This window comes from Schistocerca gregaria, chromosome 1 (assembly GCF_023897955.1).
Source record: "Schistocerca gregaria isolate iqSchGreg1 chromosome 1, iqSchGreg1.2, whole genome shotgun sequence".
In the NCBI taxonomy this organism is placed as follows: domain Eukaryota; kingdom Metazoa; phylum Arthropoda; class Insecta; order Orthoptera; family Acrididae; genus Schistocerca; species Schistocerca gregaria.
In genome coordinates this window covers 1092019885-1092044485 of record NC_064920.1, presented here as the reverse complement: position 1 = coordinate 1092044485, position 24601 = coordinate 1092019885, and the positions used below count along the sequence as shown (strand labels likewise).

The 24601-nt window shown below is 45.1% G+C and overlaps 1 protein-coding gene and 1 long non-coding RNA gene across 5 annotated transcripts in view; both read right to left on the bottom strand.

Annotated features, from left to right (window-relative positions):
• LOC126282131 (uncharacterized) overlaps window positions 1-24522 on the bottom strand; it is a 590112-nt gene extending 565590 nt beyond the window's left edge. The window contains exons 1-5 of one of the 3 annotated variants that reach the window (XR_007551333.1): window positions 24356-24513; window positions 14492-14673; window positions 11937-12059; window positions 4352-4515; window positions 167-471 (exon numbers count right to left, since the gene is read on the bottom strand). Coding sequence is in view for 2 of the 3 variants with exons in the window: in XM_049981617.1 (XP_049837574.1) it covers window positions 167-471; window positions 4352-4515; window positions 11937-12059; window positions 14492-14663 (764 nt within the window). In the remaining variant the exon portion in view is untranslated. Of the gene's footprint in view, window positions 1-166; window positions 472-4351; window positions 4516-11936; window positions 12060-14491; window positions 14674-24355 lie in introns of all 3 variants that reach the window. The other 2 variants (XM_049981617.1, XM_049981606.1) reach the window with 2 other exon arrangements.
• Window positions 1-24601, bottom strand: part of LOC126282133 (uncharacterized) — a 189208-nt gene that overhangs the window by 108652 nt on the left and 55955 nt on the right. Inside the window, exon 1 of one of the 2 annotated variants that reach the window (XR_007551335.1) lies at window positions 21514-21566. The exons of the other annotated variant lie outside the window; for it this stretch is intronic. This is a non-coding gene — a long non-coding RNA (uncharacterized LOC126282133). Of the gene's footprint in view, window positions 1-21513; window positions 21567-24601 lie in introns of those variants that run through there. 2 annotated transcript variants of the gene reach the window in all.

Genomic DNA, 24601 nt, shown 5'->3' with positions numbered 1-24601 from the left:
AAGCTTACTCACTACTTAATCTAACTTACAGTAACTTATGCTAAGGACAACACACACACCCACTCATGCCCGAGGAATGACTAGAACCTCCGACGGGTGCAGCAGCACGGAAAGTGACAACACACCTGAGACTGCGCGGCCATCCCGCGCAACGAAAAGAGCTTACCGCCGGTTCTTGCGCTTGTCCCAGCCCATGAGGAAGTGCAGCGGCTTGGGCGTGACGGCCATGCCGGCGGCGGCCATCAGCTCGTCCAGCGTGGGGCAGCCCTTGGGCACCGACAGCTGGGGCGACGCGGGGGGCGGCGGGTTGGGCCGCAGCTGCGGGGGGCGCCGCAGCTGCGGGGGCGGCGCCGCCGTCGCCACGTCCGGCCGCGCCTCCTTGAGCAGGCAGTGGTCCGTGCACGACGCCAGGATCATGTCCAGCTCCTCCTCCTCGGGGCACTCGCGGCTCGGACAGGGGCTCCACCACACCTGCACAGACGGGAAGAACGGTGGAGGGAACAGACCAGCCGCCAGTTTTTTTTGGTCGTCAGTCTACTGACTGGTTTGATGCGGCCCGCCACGAATTCCTTTCCTGCGCTAACCTCTTCATCTCAGAGTAGCGCTTGCAACCTACATTCTCAATTATTTGCTTGACGTATTCCAATCTCTGTCTGCCTCTACAGTTTTTGCCCTCTACAGCTCCCTCTAGTACCATGGAACTCATTCCCTCATGTCTTAGCAGATGTCCTAGCATCCTGTCCCTTCTCCTTATCAGTGTTTTCCATATATTCCTTTCCTCTCCGATTCTGCGTAGAACCTCCTCATTCCTTACCTTATCAGTCCACCTAATTTTCAACATTCGTCTATAGCACCACATCTCAAATGCTTCGATTCTCTTCTGTTCCGGTTTTCCAACAGTCCATGTTTCACTACCATACAATGCTGTACTCCAGACGTACATCCTCAGAAATTTCTTCCTCAAATTAAGGCCGGTATTTGATATTAGTACACTTCTCTTGGCCAGAAATGCCTTTTTTGCCATAGCGAGTCTGCTTTTGATGTCCTCCTTGCTCCGTCCGTCATTGGTTATTCTACTGCCTAGGTAGCAGAATTCCTTAACTTCATTGACTTCGTGACCATCAATCCTGATGTTAAATTTCCCGCTGTTCTCATTTCTACTACTTCTCATTACCTTCGTCTTTCTCCGATTTACTCTCAAACCATACTGTGTACTCATTAGACTGTTCATTCCTCTCAGCAGATCATTTAATTCTTCTTCACTTTCACTCAGGATAGCAATGTCATCAGCGAATCGAACCATTGATATCCTTTCACCTTGTATTTTAATTCCACCCCTGAACCTTTCTTTTATTTCCATCATTGCTTCCTCGATGTACAGATTGAAGAGTAGGCGCGAAAGGCTACAGCCTTGTCTTACACCCTTCTTAATACGAGCACTTCGTTCTTGATCGTCCACTCTTATTATTCCCTCTTGGTTGTTGTACATATTGTATATGACCCGTCTCTCCCTATAGCTTATCCCTACATTTTTTCAGGATCTCGAACAGCTTGCACCATTTTATATTGTCGAATGCTTTTTCCAGGTCGACAAATCCTATGAACGTGTCTTGATTTTTCTTTTGCCTTGCTTCCATTATTAGCCGTAACGTCAGAATTGCCTTTCTCGTGCCTTCACTTTTCCTAAAGCCAAACTGATCGTCACCTAGCGCATTCTCAATTTTCTTTTCCATTCTTCTGTATATTATTCTTGTAAGCAGCTTCGATGCATGAGCTGTTAAGCTGATTGCGCGATAATTCTCGCACTTGTCGCCAGTACAGCACCAAAAGTAACTAATCCTTACGGAAATGCATACAGGAGGACGACCGTTCAAGCCTGCCTCCGGCCATCCTCATTTAGTTTTTCCGTGATTTCCCTAAATCACATCAGGCAAACGCCGGAATTGTTCCATTGAAAGGGTTTGTCCGACTTCCTGTCCCCATCCTTCCCTAATCCTATGGGACTGATGATCTCGCTGTTTGGTCCCCTATTTCTACATTACGCCACTTACCAACTAAAAAACATCGCGTGTTTCTTATACATTGCAGTAAAGTCAACGAAATGAAACAGATTCTCACACATCGACAACATCTCATAGAAATGGCATAATACACACAAAAAACACACTTGAAACGGGAATCATTTCCCGAAACGCGTCATGTAAAAAGCAAATAAAGAAAATCATGACTGGCAGCAGAAGAATTATTTATAAACAAACATATAACTGTTGTTGTTGTTGTTGTTGTTGTGGTCTTCAGTCCAGAGACTGGCTTGATGCAGCTCTCCATGCAACCTATAACTATCCTTTTCATATTACTAACACATCCCATCCTGGATTTTCCATTTTTTGACACTGTTTTTTTTAACCTGTCAAGGAGATTAATTTCAGCGTGAACTGCTAACTAGTTGTTTAAACAAGGAGCTAAGAAAGCGACTGGTTAAGTGCTTAATATGGAGCGTAGCTTTGTATGGAGCAGAACCGTGGAATTTGAGAAAGCAGGGTGAGAAGAGAATTGAAGCTTGTGAAATGTGAATATGGCGCAGAATGGAGAAGATCAGCCGGACTGATAAAGTCAGGAATGAAGAAGTACTGAGGAGAGTTGGAGAAGAACGAAGATGCTACTGACGGTGAAGAACAGGAAACTAAACTGGATGGGACACACCCTAAAAAGAGATTGCCTTTTAGTAGAGGCAATTGAAGATTTCGTTCCGGGAAAGAGAGGGAAGGGCAGAAAAAGGTTCCAGATGCTGAATGATGTCAGCCGGCCACCAGGAGGGTACCAAAGAATGAAGAGGAACGGAGACGACAGAAGCATGGGAGGCTATGCAGTCAAAACCTGCCGCAAGGCAGACAACCCAATGATGATGATTATTACCGGTGAAACTACACTACTGGCCATTAAAATTGCTACACCAAGAAGAAATGCAGATGTTAAACGGGTATTCTTGGACAAATATATTATACTAGAACTGACATGTGATTACATTTTCACGCAATTTGGGTGTATAGATCCTGAGAAATCAGTACCCAGAACAACCACCTCTGGCCGTAATAACGGCCTTGATACGCCTGGGCATTGAGTCAAACAGAGCTTGGATGACGTGTACAGGTACAGCTGCCCATGCACTTCAACACGATACCACAGTTCATCAAGAGTAGTGACTGGCGTTTTGTGATGAGGCAGTTGCGCGGCCACCTTTGAGCAGAGGTTTTCAGTTGGTGTGAGATCAGGAAAATGTGCTGGCCAGGGCAGCAGTCATACATTTTCTGTATCCAGAAAGGCCCGTACAGGACCTGCAACATGCAGTCGTGCGTTATCCTGCTGAAAAGTAGGGTTTCGCAGGGATCGAATGAGGGATAGAGCCGCGGATCGTATGTAACGTCCACTGTTCAAAGTGCCGTCAATGCGAAGAAGAGGTGACCGAGACGTGTAACCAATGGCACCCTATACCATCACGCCGGGTGACGCCGTGACGAATACACGCTTCCACTGTAAGTTCACCGCGATGTAGCCCAACACGGATGCGACCATCATGATGCTGTAAACAGAACCTGGATTCATCCAGAAAAAATGACGTTTTCCCATTCGTACCCACAGGTTCGTCGTTGAGTACACGAACGCAGGCGCTCATGTCTGTGATACACCGTCAAGGGTGCTGCAATCGTCGTCGAACTGTTCGTGCAGATGGTTGTTGTCTTGCAAACGTCCCCATCTGTTAACCCAGGGATCGAGACGTGGCTGCACGATGCGTTACAGCCATGCAGATAAGATGCCTGTCATCTCTACTGCTAGTGATACGAGGCCGTTGGGAGCCAGCACGGCGTTCCATATTACCCTCCTGAATCGACCGATTCCATATTCTGCTAACAGTCACTGGATCTCGACCATCGCGAGCACCAATGTCGTGATACGATGAACCGCATCTGCGATAGGCTAGAATCCGACCTTTATCAAAGGCGGAAACGTGATGGTTCGCATTTCTCCTCCTTACACGAGGCATCACAACAACGTTTCACCAGGCAACGCCGGTCAACTGGTGTTTGTGTATGAGAAATCGGTTGGAAACTTTCCTCATGTCAGCACGTTGTAGGTATCGCCACCGGCGCCAACCTTGTGTGAAGGCTCTTAAAAGCTAATCATTTGCGTATCACAGTGTCGGCTAAATTTCGAGTCTGTAGCACGTCATCTTCTGTGGTGTAGCAATTTTAATGGCCAGCAGTGTAAATGACTATGTGCACTAATACGCAGCTTTCGTTCTGTAACGTGACTAAATGACCGTCCCATCCCGGCAGATCGGCTGCCTACTTACCTCCACCTTCCCCGTATCGGGGTGCCTCATGACGTAGGCGGAGGGCGTGTCCCCCGGCGTCTCCATGTGCGGGATGAGCATCAGCGAGTGGTGGAAGGCGGCGTTCAGCACCAGGGCGATGATCACCACCGGCTTGTACCTCCCGAACTTGTCCACCAGGTAGCCTGAAACAGCGGCCGACCGAGCCGTCACATGTGTGTGCGCCCACTCCGAAAACCTACCCTCCACTGAACTGAAGACTAAACGTTCTTCTGTCGCCCACTAACCACGAGCTGCCTTGTGCACCCCTTGATCGCTCACCTCTCTTTACTGTCCAGTCAATTTAACTTTAGGGAGGTAACATTTTGTTTTCTCCTGTTGCTTCCAACTCTTGCTACTGAGCGATGCTCCAGTACGGTATAGACCAGTGTTGAATGCTAAGTTTTACAGGATTTTTGAGATCTCTGTTGCCAGTTGTTGATGTATTTGCCTGTTTGCTTCTGTCCCACCTCTCACCACGCGATGTTTCAGAGTGACAATTCTTGAACTACACTCCTGGAAATGGAAAAAAGAACACATTGACACCGGTGTGTCAGACCCACCATACTTGCTCCGGACACTGCGAGAGGGCTGTACAAGCAATGATCACACGCACGGCACAGCGGACACACCAGGAACCGCGGTGTTGGCCGTCGAATGGCGCTAGCTGCGCAGCATTTGTGCACCGCCGCCGTCAGTGTCAGCCAGTTTGCCGTGGCATACGGAGCTCCGTCGCAGTCTTTAACACTGGTAGCATGCCGCGACAGCGTGGACGTGAACCGTATGTGCAGTTGACGGACTTTGAGTGAGGGCGTATAGTGGGCATGCGGGAGGCCGGGAGGACGTACCGCCGAATTGCTCAACACGTGGGGCATGAGGTCTCCACAGTACATCGATGTTGTCGCCAGTGGTCGGCGGAAGGTGCACGTGCCCGTCGACCTGGGACCGGACCGCAGCGACGCACAGATGCACGCCAAGACCGTAGGATCCTACGCAGTGCCGTAGGGGACCGCACCGCCACTTCCCAGCAAATTAGGGACACTGTTGCTCCTGGGGTATCGGCGAGGACCATTCGCAACCGTCTCCATGAAGCTGGGCTACGGTCCCGCACACCGTTAGGCCGTCTTCCGCTCACGCCCCAACATCGTGCAGCCCGCCTCCAGTGGTGTCGCGACAGGCGTGAATGGAGGGACGAATGGAGATGTGTCGTCTTCAGCGATGAGAGTCGCTTCTGCCTTGGTGCCAATGATGGTCGTATGCGTGTTTGGCGCCGTGCAGGTGAGCGCCACAATCAGGACTGCATACGACCGAGGCACACAGGGCCAACACCCGGCATCATGGTGTGGGAAGCGATCTCCTACACTGGCCGTACACCTCTGGTGATCGTCGAGGGGACACTGAATAGTGTACGGTACATCCAAACCGTCATCGAACCCATTGTTCTAGCATTCCTAGACCGGCAAGGGAACTTGCTGTTCCAACAGGACAATGCACGTCCGCATGTATCCCGTGCCACCCAACGTGCTCTAGAAGGTGTAAGTCAACTACCCCGGCAGCAAGATCTCCGGATCTGTCCCCCATTGAGCATGTTTGGGACTGGATGAAGCGTCGTCTCACGCGGTCTGCACGTCCAGCACGAACGCTGGTCCAACTGAGGCGCAAGGTGAAAATGGCATGGCAAGCCGTTCCACAGGACTACATCCAGCATCTCTACGATCGTCTCCATGGGAGAATAGCAGCCTGCATTGCTGCGAAAGGTGGATATACACTGTGTGTGCCGACATTGTGCATGCTCTGTTGCCTGTGTCTATGTGCCTGTGGTTCTGTCAGTGTGATCATGTGATGCATCTGACCCCAGGAATGTGTCAATAAAGTTTCCCCTTCCTGGGACAATGAATTCACGGTGTTCTTATTTCAATTTCCAGGAGTGTACATGAAATAAAATCTTCATAACTTCTGAGCGGTTAACGTTAGGACGTTCAAACCACACGGTTGGCCGCGGGGCACGATGGGAATTAGTAAGCGCTCTATGATTTGGTTTAGCGAAGAAGCCCACTTTCATTTGGATGGGTTCGTCAATAAACAAAATTGGCACTTTGGGGGTGACTGAGAATCCGCATTCCGGGGTCGAGAAGTCTCTTCATCCTCGACGTGTGACTGCATGGTGTGCAGCGCCCAGTCACGGAAAAACCGGTGCGATATTCCTTGATGGTGCAGTGACTACTGAATGTCACGTGAAGGTTTTGGAAGACGATTTCATCGCCGTTATCCAAAGTCACCCTGATTTCGACAAGATGTGGTTCATGCAAGACGATGTTCGACCCCACAGAAGCAGAAGGGTGTTTGATGTCCTGGAGGAGCACTTTGGGGACTGCATTTCGGCTCTGGGGTACCAAGAGGCCACTGGCATACGCCTCGATTGGCCGCCATATTCTTTGGATCTGAACATATGCGACTCCTTTTTGTTCGGCTATATTAAAGACAAGGCGTACAGCAATAACCCCATAACCATCCCTGAGCTGAAAAGAGCCATCCAGGAGGTTATCGACAGCATCGATGTTCCACACTTCAGCGGGTCATGCAGAATTTCGCTATTCGTCTGCGCCACATCATCGTCAATAATGGCAGGCTCATCGAACATCTCATAACCTAAATCCGAATATCTGTAGTGACGTTTACATGTTGAATAGTGTGTGTGCATGCCATAGTTTGTAACTAATTTACTTCTTCTCTTGCAGTTCAATTATTTTCATCCTGTACATAATGCATCCAAGAACATTGTCTAACATGATCACATTTCTGGCCTAGGTGTTATGGTTTCTGGAGGTATAATGTTTCATGGACCAACTGACCTTCAGATCTTTTAACATGGTAGCTCACTGATCAGCAATAGTGTGACATTATACTCATTCAAATGGCTCTGAGCACTATGGGACTTAACATCTATGGTCATCAGTCCTCTAGAACTTAGAACTACTTAAACCTAACTAACCTAAGGACATCACACAACACCCAGTCATCACGAGTCAGAGAAAATCCCTGACCCCGCCGGGAATCGAACCCGGGAACCCGGGCGTGGGAAGCGAGAACGCTACCGCACGACCACGAGCTGCGGACATTATTATACTCATTCCCCATGTGCGTCTTTTGAGGGGTACATTGAGCCCTGACTTCATTTTTATGGCTGAAGATGTACGACTGCATCGCTCAGAGCCGGTGTAGGAGCTCTTGGAGTAGGAGTGTAACGTTGCGAATCGATATGAAATGGAATGAGCATATGAGGACTGTGGTAGGGAAGGCGCTTCTGTAAAGTTTGGAAGGCAGGAGACGAGGTACTGGCAGAAGTAAAGCTGTGAGTACCGGACGTGAGTCGTGCTTCGGTAGCTCAGTTGGTAGAGCACTTGCCCGCGAAAGGCAAAGGTCCCAAGTTCGAGTCTCGGTCGGGCACACAGTTTTAATCTGCCAGGAAGTTTCATATCAGCGCACACTCCGCTGCTGAGTGAAAACCTCATTCTGCAAACATCCCCCCAGGCTGTGGCTAAGCCATGTCTCCGCAGTATCCTTTCTTTCAGGAGTGCTAGTTCTGCAAGGTTCGCAGAAGAGCTTCTGTAAAGTTTGGAAGGTAGGAGACGAGGTACTGGCAGAAGTAAAGCTGTGAGTACCGGACGTGAGTCGTGCTTCGGTAGCTCAGTTGGTAGAGCACTTGCCCGCGAAAGGCAAAGGTCCCGAGTTCGAGTCTCGGTCGGGCACACAGTTTTAATCTGCCAGGAAGTTTCATATCAGCGCACACTCCGCTGCAGAGTGAAAATCTCATTCTGGATGTTATGCACATGTTTCAGCAACGCAAGTGGGAATCCTTGGAAGGAAGTTGTACAGAAATCAGACGGCAGCTATAAGAGTCAAGGAGCAACAAGGAAAGTAGCGGTTGAGAAGGAAGTGAGACATGGTCTTTATGCTGAGCAAGCAATAAAGGAAACCAAAGAAAAATTTGGAATAGCAATTAAATTCCAGGGGAAAGAAATAAAACCTTTGAGGTTTGCCAGTGACGTTCTAACTCCGTCAGAGATAGCAAAAGTCTTGGAAAAGCAGCTGAACAGAATGGACTGTGTATTGAAAGGACGATATGAGACGAACACCAACAAAAGCAAAGTAAGGATGATGAAATGTAGTAGAAGTAAATCAGATGAAGCTCATGGGATTAGATTAGGGAACTAGACTTAAAGCAGTAGATGAGTATTGCTATTTGAGCAGCAAAGTAATTGTTGATGATCGATGAAGAGAACTAGAAAACGTAGACTGGCAAAGGGAAGAAGAGCGTTTGTGAAGAAGAGAAATTTGTTAACGTCGAATATAGATTTAAGCGTTAGGGAGTCTTTTCTGAAAGTATTTTTATGGAGTGTGGCCATAAATGGAAGTGAAATATGAATGATTAACAGTTTAGACACGAACAGAACAGAGGCTTTTGAAATGTGGTGCTTCAGAAGAATGATGATGATTAAGTGGGTAGATCGTGTAGCTAATGAGGAGGCTCTGAACAGAACTGGGGAGAAAAGAAATTTTGTATAATAAGACCAGAGGAAGAAAACGGTTTGTAGGACAAATTTTGAGACAGCAAGTCATCACCAATTAGTATTGGAAGGTAAAAATCATAGAGGGAGACCAAGAGATGAATAGAGTAAGCAAATTCAAAAGAATATAGCTAGTAGCAGTTGTTCAGAGATGAAGAAGCTCGCACAGGACAGAACGGTAGCATGGAGAGCTGCATCAAAGTCTTCGGACTGAAGACTACAAAAACAACAACATCGCGATTATATTTTTCATTCAGGATGAGAAACTCCTTTTTTTATGAGTTTCTCATAAGTCCACATTTCGTGTATGAGTAAACAAACTGATTTGAATATCACTGATTGTGGTCCTAAGTCAGTAATTTCAGCGATTAGAATGGCTGCATTATGACCGCGCACATACGTGCAAACTGATTTGAAAAGATCGGACATCTTCGTGCGACGTCGGTCGTCGGCGGAACCCACCGATCTCATTGCCACTGTGACTGCAGCCTAACATCGGAAGTTACGCTTACCTCGCCGAACTCACACCTGTTACAGTAACGGATTTTGCTCTTTTGTGTCTTCTTAACCCTATTTTGTTGCTCCTTCGTGCCTCGCTGCAGCGGTTGCACCGAGGTCTAGTATTTTGCCTATTAGTGTATTCCACAAGAGCAATGAACTATTTTAAAGCAAAAAGCTACCAGAATGTACGTTTTATGCTACCCGTAGCTTGAGAAAAAACATAAATAAAAACATGTATAGATTAACGTTTGTTTTTTAATGAAATAGTTTCAACAGAGTATAAGTTGGAACAGCAGTGAAGAAGTTAGAACTGCTTAGCGAGGAAAATAAATTTCTGTTATTTGGCATTTACAGAGAATATAAGACACAAAAGATAAAGTAAAAGGACATTTTTTATTGCTTTATAAATTTTCCTTGACATCATTGTAATTCCACATATTCTCGAGCAGATGAATACATATGTTTTGAAATGTTTGGATGACACGTATCCTGTTCTTTCAGTTTACCAAACGAGCTTTGTTTAGAACACCTAATATGGATTTTGCTTTTATTATTAAGTCTGGTATCGTTGCTTGATCGTGCAGAATAGTCACTCACAGCGTCACTTTCACCGTTCAGGTACCAAACTGGACGGCAAACTGCTCACACAACACGTGCATTTTTTGTCGCTGACGTGTAAACGAAAATAATCACTCATGACAAACGAGACTCACTACATGATAGTAGACTCGCTTGTCATCAGCAGTCAGTTGAAACAAGAAGGTCGAGTAAAAGCGACTTTAAGAAAGCGACATGTGTCGCTTGCACCAACAAACGCTAATCTTTAAGCAAGGTTCCGACAAGCAACTAAAGTGGCGCCACAGTAAACCCACATTAAAGCTGCAATACTTGGTTGAGTAAAAATGCATGAGGCACTTTCATATTTTAATATTTTACATCTGGCGATTACCTGTCATTTATCCAATATTTATATCATAACCTCACCACTACAATTTGAATGGTCTTGGGTGATGTTTTGGATACTACTTACAATGCCTTGAAGACGTATTTGAAAGCAAATATTTTCACTCTTATACCCCACATCAGTGAAATACGACGAAATATTAAGTTATCCTATACTAAATTTTGTAACTATGCTTGCGTCAGTTACTCTAAAAGATAATATATAGTTATGATTTCCTGTATTAAAAGCTATACTCACTTTGAAAGTATGCTACCAGCAGAAACATTGTTGCTTCCTTTCTCAAATCCACTGAGCAAAAGTTTAAGGGAATTGAAGTTGCCAGGACTTGAATCCAAGTATACTGGCAGCGTTGCATTAATTTTCCTATTTGCAGAATTAAGTGAGTTGCTGTGAAACTAAAAATCAGGTTCCACTAATTACTTAATAATATTTGCTAATTGATACACAAATCTTATCCATGCATTGTGCAGAGTGTATCAGATGGAATCATCCGATTAAAAAAAAAATTATAACTATTATGTTATTTGAGATACGTGCGTGAACAACGTACTGCTGGAAAAACCAAACTCTCTAGTTTTACGTGGCACCGCGACACTGGCATTTGGAAGTGTGGGAATTTTTAAATCAAAGGATTATTGAACGATGGATAGGTCACACTGTACCAAATGATTCAGCCTCATATTACTGGCCTCCAAGGTGACTGTATGTGATTATTTCTTGTGGGGTTTTATAAAAGACTGTTTATGGGCCTGCATTACCAACAACAATTGAATGAACTGCGACATCGCACCAACAACAGCTGTGGAAGCTGTAACTTAAGACATGCTCGCTGCAATGTGGGAACAATTTGAATACCGTATTGAGGTATGCCATGCATCTCGGGGAGGGGGGGGGGGGGGGGGGGGCACATTGAAGAACTACGAAAACGTATGAAGAACAACTTTTTGAGTTTCCCATTCGTGAAAAAACAAAATCCATTGTACATGTTTATTAGTTTCAGAAATATAGACATGCCAAATCGGATGATTCTTTTTCATACATCTTGTATAATACAAACATAATATGTACTTTTACCACATAAATTAACCATTACGTGCTCACAAAGGTTATATACGAATGTCGCACTTCCTGCTAATGTAGCACAACAGACTGTTCTGAAAACGGCATATTTTCGAGAGATCTTTACTGTGGTGTGTCACTGAATCTATATAGTTTCGTAATATGGAAGTATAAAGAGGAAAACCACTACATACGGATATTAGTTTTGGAAGCACTGGAAATCTGATGCTGGCTGCTTGATTTGCTTCTGACGCTTATTAGTGGTGGGGGAAAGGAGGTGGCGTCACAAAGTTATAAGGACTTCAACTTTTGGAGCATGGCTAAAAGTGGCATCATTCTAGTGGCGCCACAGGAATTTGAGTTTCCAAGGGGAACTTCAGTGACGTTACTTGAGTGGCAACCAAGTGGAGCGACTTTTATTGCATGTGGGAGCTTAACAGATGTGGAGCTGGCAGCCTCTGGAGACTTGACTCACCAGTGACAGGCGGGCTGAGGAACGTGGTGAATGGCAGCGCGAGGTAGACGAAGGCGATCTCCTCCACAGTCAACCCGATGCTCTGCATGTGGATCGTCAGGTACGGCAACAGCGCCGCCGTCGCTGCAACAGATGTCAAACTGTCTGTACTACTTCCTTCCAACAGATGGTCTGCTCCCTTATGCCCTTTTGTTCATCATTCATTCGACCCACTAGAGCAGTGCTGTCCAACCTTTTGGCTTATTTGGGTCACATTGTAAGAAGACGTGTATTCTTTGCTGCACATAATACACTGAGGTGCCAAAAAAACTGGTATAGGCATGCCTATTCAAATAAAGAGATATGTAAAAAGGTAGAATATGGCGCTGCGAACGGCAACGCCTATATAAGACAACAAGTGTCTGGCGCAGTTGTTAGAACAGTTACTGCTGCTAAAATAGAAGTTTATCAAGATTTAAGTCAATTTTAACCTGGTATTATAGTCGGCGCACGAGCGATGGGACACAGCGTCTCCGAGGTCGCATTAAAGTGGGAATTCTCCCATACGACCATTTCACGAGTGTACCGTGAATATGAGGAATCCGGTAAAACATCAAATCTCCGACATGGCTACGGCCGGAAAAAGGTCCAACGACGGCTCAAGAGAATCGTTGGACGTGACAGAAGTGCAACCCTTCCGCAAGTTGCTGCCGATTTCAATGCTGGGCCATCGCCAAGTGTCAGCGTGAAAACCATTCAGTGAAACATCATCGATATAGGCTTTTGGAGCCAAAGGCTCAGTCTTGTACCCTTTATGACTGCACGACACAAAGCTTTGTGCTTTGCATGGGCCCGTCAACACCGAAATTGGACTGTTGATGACTAGAAACGTGTTGCCTGGTCGGACGAGTCTCGTTTCAAATTGTATCGAGTGGATGGACGTGTATGAGTATGGAGATAACCTCGTGAGTCCATGGACCCTACATGTCAGAAGGGTCAAGCTGGTGGATGCTCTGTAATGGTGTGGGACATTTGCAGCTGGAATGATAAGGGACGCGTGATACGCCTAGGTACGACTGTGACAGCTGACAAGTACGTAAGCACACTGTCTGATCACCTGCATCCGTTCATGTCCATTGTGCATTCCGACGGACTTGGGAAATTCCAGTAGGACAATGCGACAGCCCACACACAGAGAATTTATACAGAGTGGCTCCAGGAACAATCTCCAGAGTTTAAACACTTCCACTGGCTACCAAACTCCCCAGATATGAACATTATCGAGCATATCAGGGACGCCTCTCCATGTGCTGTTCAGAAGAGATCTCCACCCCCCCCCCCTCCCCCCGCACACATATAGATTTATGCACAGCCTTGTAAGATTCATGGTGTCAATTCCCTCCAGCAGTATTTCAGACATTTGTCGAGTCCATGCCATGTCGTGTTGCGCCACTTCTGCGCTCTCGCAGGAGCCCTACAGATATAGGGCCGGTTTACCATTTTCTTTGACTCTTCAGTGTATGTTTAACATTAACAATAACTGATGAACAAAGTAAAAAAAAGGTACGGTCGAAGATATATCGTTAACGCACTTAAGCAATTTAGAATTTATTAATTTATGATTCTTTATTCTAAAAAAGCAGTTTCCAACCACAGTTTATTTTTCTCCTGGTATGTTCTAAACTCTCAAATTTTTTTTCGGTATATCGGAAAAAAATTGCAGATAGAAACATGTGTCAGAAACTGTCGTTCAGCAAGGCAACAGAGCATAGCACTCACAGAGACAAGGCCTGTCTATGCATCAGCTAGCTCCATCTTTCCCGCTGGTGATCGTGGCAGACAGTCGCGATTACCGAATAACAAACAGCATTACGAGACGTTCCGCCTACCGTCCATCAGCGAACAAACTCACGTTTGCTGCAAAAGGGATGGCCTAATGGCAGGCGCCGCGCCTCTAGCTTCGAGGCTCTGTGGCGTCATTGGCTGACGTTTCCGAACACAGGTTCCCATACTCGATTTTGTTCCTGAAGACACACTCTACAAGCACTCGAAGTTTGTCGCAACGTTTCTGGGACATCCTGTATAGATGGACTTCTTTTGTCATGTCACCAGGAGTCGGAATCGACTTAATGGATTTAAAAGAAATGAGAGGCAGCTATAAGTAAGACCGCCTAGCCTTCCGTTCTGTGTCTGAGAGTGGAAGTCATTTCTTTACCTGCTAATATCATCAGTATCGTACAGAAATTGCATCGAAGTATCCAACACATTTTTACGAGTTACTATAGCAAAAATTCATTGGAGAACATTCCGACTGCCTTTGACTTGGAATCCTTGGCATGAAATCCAACAGAAGGACATGATCTGCAGCAACCAACATTACTGTCAAGAATTGCTCCAACAAAAGTTATGGTCCACATAAACCTGAGCAGCAAACGTAGATATTGAAAGTTAATGTGTCATATGTACAATTCAACTTTGTAAGCTTTTTAATCAAGACAATCAGGCGATCTTGGATTCTGAGTAGATTACTGCCATTACTAAGCAAGAGACCAGGCATTTCTGTAGAACGCACTCACCTCCATACATGACGAACAGCGTCATCTTGAGCATCACCAGGTTGGGGTTAATGTTCCAGCGTCGGAGCGTGCCAGCTATGCCACTCGTGTCGTCGTCGTCGACGTCAGCCTCATTGTCGTCCTTACCTCTCTCTGCTTCTGCAACCTTCCTTCGCAGATTTTCCACCGTCATCGTGGTAAGCCTGTCGAAAACGGTCGGACATATAAGTCACAACAAGTATATCCCAGAGGTCATGGTTAACATCACGACGAAGACATGATGAATACCTATACTTCTTTTTCTTGTCCCTTTGTCCCTTATCTGCACTGGGTTAAACGGATTTGGTATCGTTAATTTAAGTGGTGGTCGGAAATGTGTACCCAAACTGGCTGCGGGTCGTGTTACTCGTGTAAAAGAGAGCGAAAGTTTTCTACATGTTTGTGGATCGTGTAACTGAGGCAGGACTTGGGTACCAGCCCCGTATTCACCTGGTGGGATTTCGGAAACCGCCTAAAATTCGCATCCAGGCTGGCTGTCATACTGACCGGATTTGACTTGGAGTCGACGCACCGGAAAGTGACACTTTAACGCGCACTGCTATCCAGGTGATTATAATGAATACCTACACAAGTTTCAAAAAAATCATAAAAGTAACGAAAGTACGAGAAAGTATATACTTATATGCGTGCTGTGACAGAATACGATAGGTATTGACAAAATGGCACAGAAAAAAATTGTTTCAGAGTGAGAGCGTATTCAAATTTAGAACAATTTGATTTACACTGAATGATTCTGTCTGTGTGCTGTTACACAACTTCAAGTCAGTACGTAGTAGCATTACCCTAGACCAGCAAGACAGCACACGCAGCCAACCACATGCGACGCTGTTAATTATTGTGAATGATTGCTATTCTATCTTCAAAAGCTATGACGTTGCTGGTGAACACCTATACAAGTTTCAAAAAATCTTAGAGGAAGCCTGTGTCTTTTTACAGTAACGCAAGTGCCAAAGTTACAACCCCCCTCCCGTGGTCAGACGCAGGATACAGGACAGTGCGGAAGACGGGGTTGAAGAATAATTTTAAACGGTCCCAAGCTGAACACCGAAACAAAAACCTGTGGCCACGCTACATTCGAAAGGGGTGGGATCACTTCAGTGTCGTAGCAGGCTCACGATGTCGTCAGAGAAGTATTGAATAGGACAAAGGGTGTTGGTAGTGCCAAAGGTAGTCAAGAACTTCTTCTGTTGTTCATTGCACTGCAGACTCATTTTCGACTGCGAAATGTCAATTGGTTTCATTGACGCCCTTTATGCCACCTCGTGACGGCTTTTCGTGTTGATCCTGAGCGGCGTTGTGTATGAAATGTTTACCTCTGCCTGCCAATAAGAAAACCGCGTGATTTGAACGCTGTGTGTCACGGTTCAGACTTCCTTCGCAGAGGAGTCGGAAGAAGGGGCTGAATGTGTGTAAGAAAGGGGTGAGACGTCCACGGTGGCGTTGGGCAGAATTGTGGTGAAATTTGATGTCAATGCGACGTCATTATCCCACCTTACACGTCACATGAGCTTCTGAGCTCTAGCCTTTACTCCTCGCGTGTCAACTCTTTGCTGTTTGAAGCACCGCTGAGCCCGTGGGTGACAACGCAATGCACCACGCCTTTGCGTCATTACAGGTGACGATTGTTGGTACCTGTGAGTCAAATTTCAAACTTCTGCGTCGCAATGGGAGACAATTATCGGGTGTCAGAGAAAGTGATCCTTTAATTGCGTTGTGCGTTGTAGTTATCGGCTAAAACGTACACAAATTCGCAGTTGTAGGTTGCCTATCTGATGGTTTCTAGGGGCAAGAAATACTTGTTTTCAATATTTTACATAATTATTCACAGAATTTAAAAGGTTAAACTGGTGACGTCGTCTACTCATTAAAAAGTATAATCGTATGTTAGAAGTTTAACTCAAGAAGACAAGTATTGAAATTAGAAACTATTAGCCATCTTCAGGCAGTGTAATTCACGGCGCGCAAATTTATCCAGGCAATATTAATCCAGTATTTGACAGAGAGCACTTAGACAACTTTACAGATAAGTTTAAACTTTTTCGAAATTTTTCTCGCTGGCACTCCCTACAAGATAATGAATGGAAACAAGTTTATTGCCTTACTGCGTTTTTGCTATTCATGCAGTAAAACTTCAGTACCAAGCATGACGTTTTAATTTATTGCTTACTAACTACTGACTCTCTTCATAACTCATTTTGAAGACTGTATCGAGAATACCGCTGAATGTAAGTGCACAATTATATCATTGTTCGACACACAGTCCAGGAGATATGACGTCATAAACACTGAGCTGCCTGAAAAATTAGCTTACGACATTTACCGATTTGTAAAGTAATCAATCGTTTCAAAGTGTTTTATGCATGGAAATTCAGTTCCTTACAGAATCTGGGATGGGGTTACTTATACCATATAAAGGGTCACATAACACTAGGTTGGTGCAATGAGGTCCCCTGGAGTTAACTTTTCGTGCTTGATGGGTCACATATGTACGATTAGCTTTGAGTCCGATTGGAGCGTCGGGACGTTACGTTACGCACGTGTGGATGGTGTTACAATCAGGGGATGACTGTACTGAACCGAGAGAAAATCTAGGTTGCACTACTCAGGCAATAGGTCGCTGATCGCTCAAGTTGACTGCCATGTACCATATAACCACTTAACCTCACTGTTTTGTGTAATACGCTGATTTACATCGTTCCGCACTTTCCAAACATGTGCGAAGTAAGTGAATTTTTATTAACAACTTAATAATCATTTTCAGTAGAAATAAACAGTCAAACGTAGTTCTCAGTGACTGTATGATACTGAATGCAGAAAAAAGAAAAAAAAATCACTGTCCGATCAGACCCAACGGTACCGACCGGCCGCCGTGTCATCCTCAGCCCTTAGGTGTCATCGGATGCCGTTGTCAGTTTTCGTGACCGTTGCCGCTACTTCTCATTCAAGTAGCTCCTCAGTTTGCCTCACGAAGGCTGAGTGCACCCCTTTTGCCAACAGCACTCGGCAGACCCAGACGGTCACCCATTCAAGTGCTAGCCAAGCTCAACAGCGCTTAACTTATATGATGTGACGGTAACTGGTGTTACCACTGCGTCAAGGACGTTGGCGGATGCACGCAAAAATACCTCAAAACACAGAAATTCTGCGAGTGATTCAGACATTGCAGCATACAATGTAAGACTGAAAAATTTGTTTGCTGTGCTCCTAATTTACTTGGTGCCACACCATGCTTTTCCAAGTTTCGTGACATGTAAGGCTCTGTTACTTATAAACTTATAAATTTTCTTGGAACTTAAAATATAAAAAATATATTTTTGTACCCTGTCAGTATTCAAATAAACTATTACAGGTAAATATAATGCTTTAGTTATGTTATTTCCTGCCTAAGCTTGTTTATGTCTAAAATAGTGCAATATAAAATCTCTCAGTTAACAGAAAATGGTACCCCTTGTTGATGTGTCGGACATACACTGCATCACAAAAAAATGTGAAACACGCAGAAGTCATGGTCACATGTCATGTACACAGGGTGAACAAAATAATGGAAACACAAAAACATAATACATTACTATGCCTAATATGGTGTTGGATAACTGATGGCATTCAGAACAACTTCCAGTCGACTTTGAATGGATAAATACAGGTCCTGTATGCTTTGAAGTAAATCTTATACCATTCTTCCTGCAAATTGGTGGCAAGTTCAGTCCTCCTCTCCAAAGTAGACCACAAAGACTCAATAATATCGAGATCCGGTGACTGTTGCGGCCAGGGGAGATTCGACAGTTGATCTATGTGCTGACGAAAGCAGTCCGGATAATGCAAGCTGTGTAAACAGGGGCCGTGTCGTCTTGGAAAACAGCATCACCACCGGTGAACAAATATTGTGCGATGTGATGAACCAGGTGAGAGCCAAAATGGTCACATAATCCTTGGCAGTAATACGACCTCTCAGAGTAAACATGTGGCAGATGAAATACCACAGTATGGCTGTCCAATTCGTCACCGACCCCCCCCCCCCCCCGACCCCCCTCCAATGTTTCATTCTTGGCAGTAAACAGAGGGCACTATTCGCGCCAAAGTCATATTCCCCCCCCCCCCCCCCCCCCTCTGCTCCACTCGCGGATCGCGCGAGGGAAAAACGACTGCCTGAACGCCTCAGTACGAGCTCTAATACCCCTTTTCTTTGAATGGTGATCATTTCTCAATATGAAAGTTGGTGGTAATTATATATGCTCTACATCCTCGGCGAAGATCGCATTTTGGAATTTAGTGAGCGGCTCCTTCCGTTCAGCGCGTCATCTACCTGCAAGTGTGTCCCACTTCAAACTTTATATGAGATTTTAAAACTCTCTCGATGGCTAAATGTACCAGTCACGAATCTTACCGCTCTTCTTTGGACCTTCTCAATTTCTTGAATCTGACCCAACTGGTAAGGGTCCCATACAGACGAACAATACTCTAAGACCGAACGAACTAAAGTATTGTAAGCAATTTCCTTTATTGAAGGAGTGCATCGCTTCAGGATTCTACCAATAAACCGCAATTTAGAGTTCGCCTTACCCGTTACTGGTGTAATCTGATCGTTCCACTTGAGATCATTTCGAATAGTCACTCACAGATACTTGACGGATGTTACCGCTTCCAAAGCCTGGGCATTTATTTTGTATTCGTACATTAATGGGGATTTTCGTTTTGTTATACGCAGGAGGTTACACTTACTAATATTGAGAGATAACTGCCAGTCATTACACCACGCATTTATTTTCTGCAAATCCTCATTGATTTGCTCACAAATTTCGTGTGATACTACTTCCCTGTAGACTACAGCATCATCGCCAAAAAGCCTCAGGCCGCTGTCACTACCATCAACCAGATTGTTTATGTAAATCGTAAAAAGCAGCGGATCTATTACGCTAGTCTGGGGCACACCTGATGTTACGCTTGTTTCTGTTGAAGTCTCCCTACTCCGGAAGACATACTGCTCTCTGTCTGTTAGAAAACTTTCTATCCAACAGCTTATTCATAGGATAGTCCGTAAGCGTGCACTATTTGGAGCAAGCGACAGTGCTGAACTCAGTCGAACGCCTTTCTAAAGTCGAGAAATACGGCATCTGCCTGGAAGCCGGTATCTAGACCCTGTTGTATATCATGCACAAAGAGGGCCAGCTGTTTCCCGCATGATCGCTGTTTCCTAAAACCATGCTGGTTTCTGCAAATGAACTTCTCAGAGTCTAGAAAGGTCATTATGTCTGAACACAAAATTTGTTTCATGATTCTCCAACAAATCGATGTCAGTGAAATTGGCCGTTAATTATGTGCATCCGATTTTCTACCCTTATTATAGATTGCTATGACCTGGGCCTTGTTACAGTCCCATGGAACTTTCCGCTGTTCCAATGATCTCTGATAGATGATAAGAATGGTGCTATATTTATAGCATAGGCAACATAAAATCGTACAGGGATACTGTCTGGGCCAGATGCCTTCCTGGCGCCTAAGGATCTTAACTGTTTTACAATCACAGATACACTAAACACTATGTCAGACATCCTCAGTGTGTTTGGTGACTACGTGGAGAAGTAGTATGTTAGTCGCTCTTCCACATGTATACACTACTGGCCATTAAAATTGCTTCACCACGAAGATGACGTGCTACAGACGCGAAATTTAACCGACACGAAGAAGATGCTGTGATATGAAAATGATTAACTTTTAAGAGATTTCACAGAAGGTTGGCGCAGGTGGCGACACCTGCAACGTGCTGACATGAGGAAAGTTTCCAACCGATTTCTCATACACAAACAGCAGCGCACCGGCGTTGCCTGGTAAAACGTTGTTGTGATACCTCGTGAAAGGAGAAGAAATGAGTACCATCACGTTTCCGACTTTGATAAAGGTCGGATTGTAGCCCATCGCGATTGCGGTTTATCGTATCGCGACATTGCTGCTCGCGTTGGTCGAGATCCGATGACTGTTAGCAGAATATGGAATCGGTGGGTTCAGGAGGGTAATACGTAACGCCGTGCTGGCTCCCAACGGCCTCGTATCACTAGCAGTCGAGATGACAGGCATCTTATCCGCATGACTGTAACGGATCGTGCAGCCACGTCTCGATCCCAGGGTCAACAGATAGGGACGTTTGCAAGACAACAACCATCTGCACGAACAGTTCGACGACGTTTGCAGCAGCATGGATTATCAGCTCGGAGACCATGGCTGCGGTTACCCTTGACGCTGCGTCGGATGTCATTGGTTACACGTCTCGGTCACCTCTTGTTCGCATTGACGGCATTTTGAACAGTGAATTACATTTCAGATGTGTTACGACCTGTGGCTCTACCCTTCATTCGATCCCTGCAAAACCCTACATTTCAGCAGGATAATGCACGACCGCATGTTGCAGGTCCTGTACGGGCCTTTCTGGATATAGAAAATGTACGACTGCTGCAGATCTCTCACCAATTGAAAACGTCTGTTCAGTGGTGGCCGTGCAACTGGCTCATCACGCTACGCCAATCACTACTCTGGATGAACTGTGGTATCATGTTGAAGCTGCATGGGCAGCTGTACCTGTACACGCCATCCAAGCTCTGTTTGACTCAATGCCCAGGCGTATCAAGGCCGTTATTACGGTCAGAAGTGGTTGTTCTGGGTACTGATTTCTCAGGATCTATGCACCCAAACTGCGTGAAAATGCAATCACATGTCAGTTCTAGTATAATATATTTCTCCAATGAATACCCTTTTTGTCATCTGCATTTCTTCTTGGTGTAGCAATTTTAATGGCCAGTAGTGTATAATAAAATGTGTTTCTTGTACTTAGGTTTTTTTTAATGCCAAAATGTACCGTTCTTTCTGAATAACCCTCGTATTTTTCTTACGATACTCTTCAATAACTATCAAAAATGGCTCTGAGCACTATGGGACTTAACATCTGAGGTCATCAGTCCCCTAGAACTTAGAACTACTTAAACCTAACTCACCTAAGGACATCACACACACCCATGCCCGAGGCAGGATTCGAACCTGCGACCGTAGCGGTCGCGCGGTTCCAGACTATAGCGCCTAGAACCGCACGGCCACCCCAGCCGACTCAATAACTATCTGTCATGATCACTCCGGACACACTTTTGTCCATGTTGTGACTTATCGGATGATGTTTTTCCACTTTTCTTTAATGCTATATAAATCGTCGAAACCCTTGAAACAACAAATATTTCGGCTACTTTGGATATGGAAGCACCCACTGTACGAGCACCAGCAATTTGTCCTCTTTCGAATTCACTTAGCTCTATGCTATGATTGAGCATGCATTTCTTTCTGTGCTTTCACATATTTTGTCCAACAGCTGTAACTTAATACATGTACACACCATCGACATGTATTTGATTAGAGTTGCAATTCTCTGTGACAGATAGAATAGCCACCAAATGCGTTGGTGTTGTTCGTGTTTATTGTAGTTGACAGGCTTGTTACTAGTATATACAAGGGAGAGTAAGTGACTTCAGATGTTAACTGATCACTGCGAAGGACACTGAGTTGCCGCGTACTCGCGTGAGACAGCGTTATCAGCACGTAACAGAGTATGAAGGGGGCCTCATTGTGAGTCTCCTTTTGGCCGACTGGTCGAACCGCGCAAAATCCAGATTTGTGGGGCGTTCGGTTTTCGCTGTGGACCGAGGGACAGGAAGGATCGCCGTAGTGTGTGTGTGTGCAGCAAGCACATCGTAACCGCTGCTCTTCTGTGCCTGCCATCTGAGAAAAAAGTTTCCACACCCCTGCAGCACTCTGCGTCTCCCCGCACCATTGGTCAGAGACTAGTGGCAGCTGGCATAGTGAGTTATCGTCCAATGCTTAGGCTGCCACCAGAACACGAAAGGACTACTAGGGGATTACCATCCATGAGTAGGCTGCCGATACCACCGCGGCACAAACGGCCGTGTTTGAATTCATGCCATGAAACACAGACTGGTGATGAATGGCGTCGCAATGTGTTTTAGTCATGAATCGTGGTTCTGCTCTGCGTCGGGTGACCATCATCGGCGAGCACGGCGGAGCCCTGGAAAAAGGCCCCGTTCATCCAATGTTTTGGAGACGCACTGCGACGTTACTCCAGGAGTCATGTTGTTGGGGAGTACTGGGTGTGTCTTCAGCTAGTAATGATTGAGGGAACTCGGATGGAACAAATGGAAATGTCGTGTGGCTAGGGCCTCCATCGGGTAGACCGTTCGCCTGGTACGAGTCCTTTGAGTTGACGCCACTTCCGCGACTTGCGTGTCAATGGGGATGAAATGAAGATGATGAGGGCAACACAATACTCATTCCCTGAGCGGAGAAAATCTCCGACCCAGCCGGGAATCGAACCCAGGCCGTTAGCTATGACATTCCGTCGCGCTGACCACTCAGCTACCAGAGGCGGACGAAGGAACAAATGTACGACACGGACATCCTACTTCCTCCTACGCTACGTCTCATGCAGTGGTGGCATTTTTCCGCAGGACATTGGGCACGAGTCTCTGTGAACAGTCTACGTATGTTTAGGTAGTCCCTTGGCCGGCAAGATCTGTTCCCGATAGAACATATGTGGAACCAGCTCGGACGTCAACTCTGTCCCAGCACCAGTGTCAGGACATAAACGACGAATCAGAACACTCGTGGGCCAGCTTGCCTCAGGAGAGGATACAATGGCTTTATGACGCAGTGCACAAACGAATCAGTGCATGGATTCAAGGCCCAGAGGGTGCAATTTCATGCTAACAAGTGGGCTCATACCATCAAGTTCTTTACAACATTAACTCGATTTTGTAGTATTGAAATAACATCAAACACTCTTCAACCCATGGAAGTCTCACTTCCTTTCCTCCTTCCCTTTGAATGCTTCAGCTTTTTTCTCAGTAATTGTATGTGTCTCACTTCCAAAGGTGTAGAAAAATGGAAAAATTAAAAAGAAATATCTCAGTATGAAAGTCTAATCACTGTATTTAAAGGAAACTATTATCTTTCTGAAATATATAACCACCGTTTGACTATTTTATTTCACAACATAGATTTCAGATTAGGCCATTATCTAGTGTTACAACTGCAACAGATTAAAGCGCAATAAAAGTACAAGTATCAGACAAAGTATCAAAAAATTAGCAGGGCAAAAAGTTGAATCATATCTTCGGTTATATAAACCAATTTTATCAACGACATTTGTGTAATATCAACTGAGTCAAGCTCATTGCCAGTAAATTAGCATGTTACACAAATGTACTCGCATTTACTATTAACAAAATTGGTTTATATAATATTTTGACGATGACTTGCATTGTATTCAAGGCTAATGATTTATAATACGAAAGTAAGAGAACAAATCATGCAACCCATACATTGATTTAACTTTCTGTCCTGCTATTTTTCTGATACTTTGTCTAATAATTGTACTTTGATTGTGCTTTAATCTGTTGCAGTTGTAACACTTGGTTATGGCCTAAGGTCGAAATTTATATTGTGAAATAAAACACTTAAATGGCGGTTACATCTTTCAGAAAGTTTTATATGACTTGACTCCATACAACAATAAAATCAGAAACTATTATCGTCTTAATTTTTGAAAAATCTGTACAAACTCAGTTTTAGTCACAAAAGAATTAATTTTTGTATGATCGCATTATTCTTGTTGTACCTCCATATTCTGTGGAGATGACACGTTGGTTAAATTAATGAATCAACGGGAAAATTTATTTCATGATGTTTCCTCCGAACTGAAACCATTATTCACTCTAGAAACAGTCGCTGATGTGAACCAAGGAACAAAGCGAAATAATTATTCAGCCTACATACCTTACCCTCTCAATAGTTCGCTTAGAAGATAAAGACAGATGAAACGGTCTTCAGTACGGTGCTGTATCACGCGCGTATAAACTACATGACTCCGACCAAGCGGATCTGTGGTGGACACATCGTCATACGATTCGCCGTGGCAACTACGACCAACCAGCTATGTGTATGACGAGGGGACGCTTCTGATCCTGCAAGGAGCAGCGGTTGCCACTGTTGGGAAAACAAAAACAATCGTAAATCAGACAC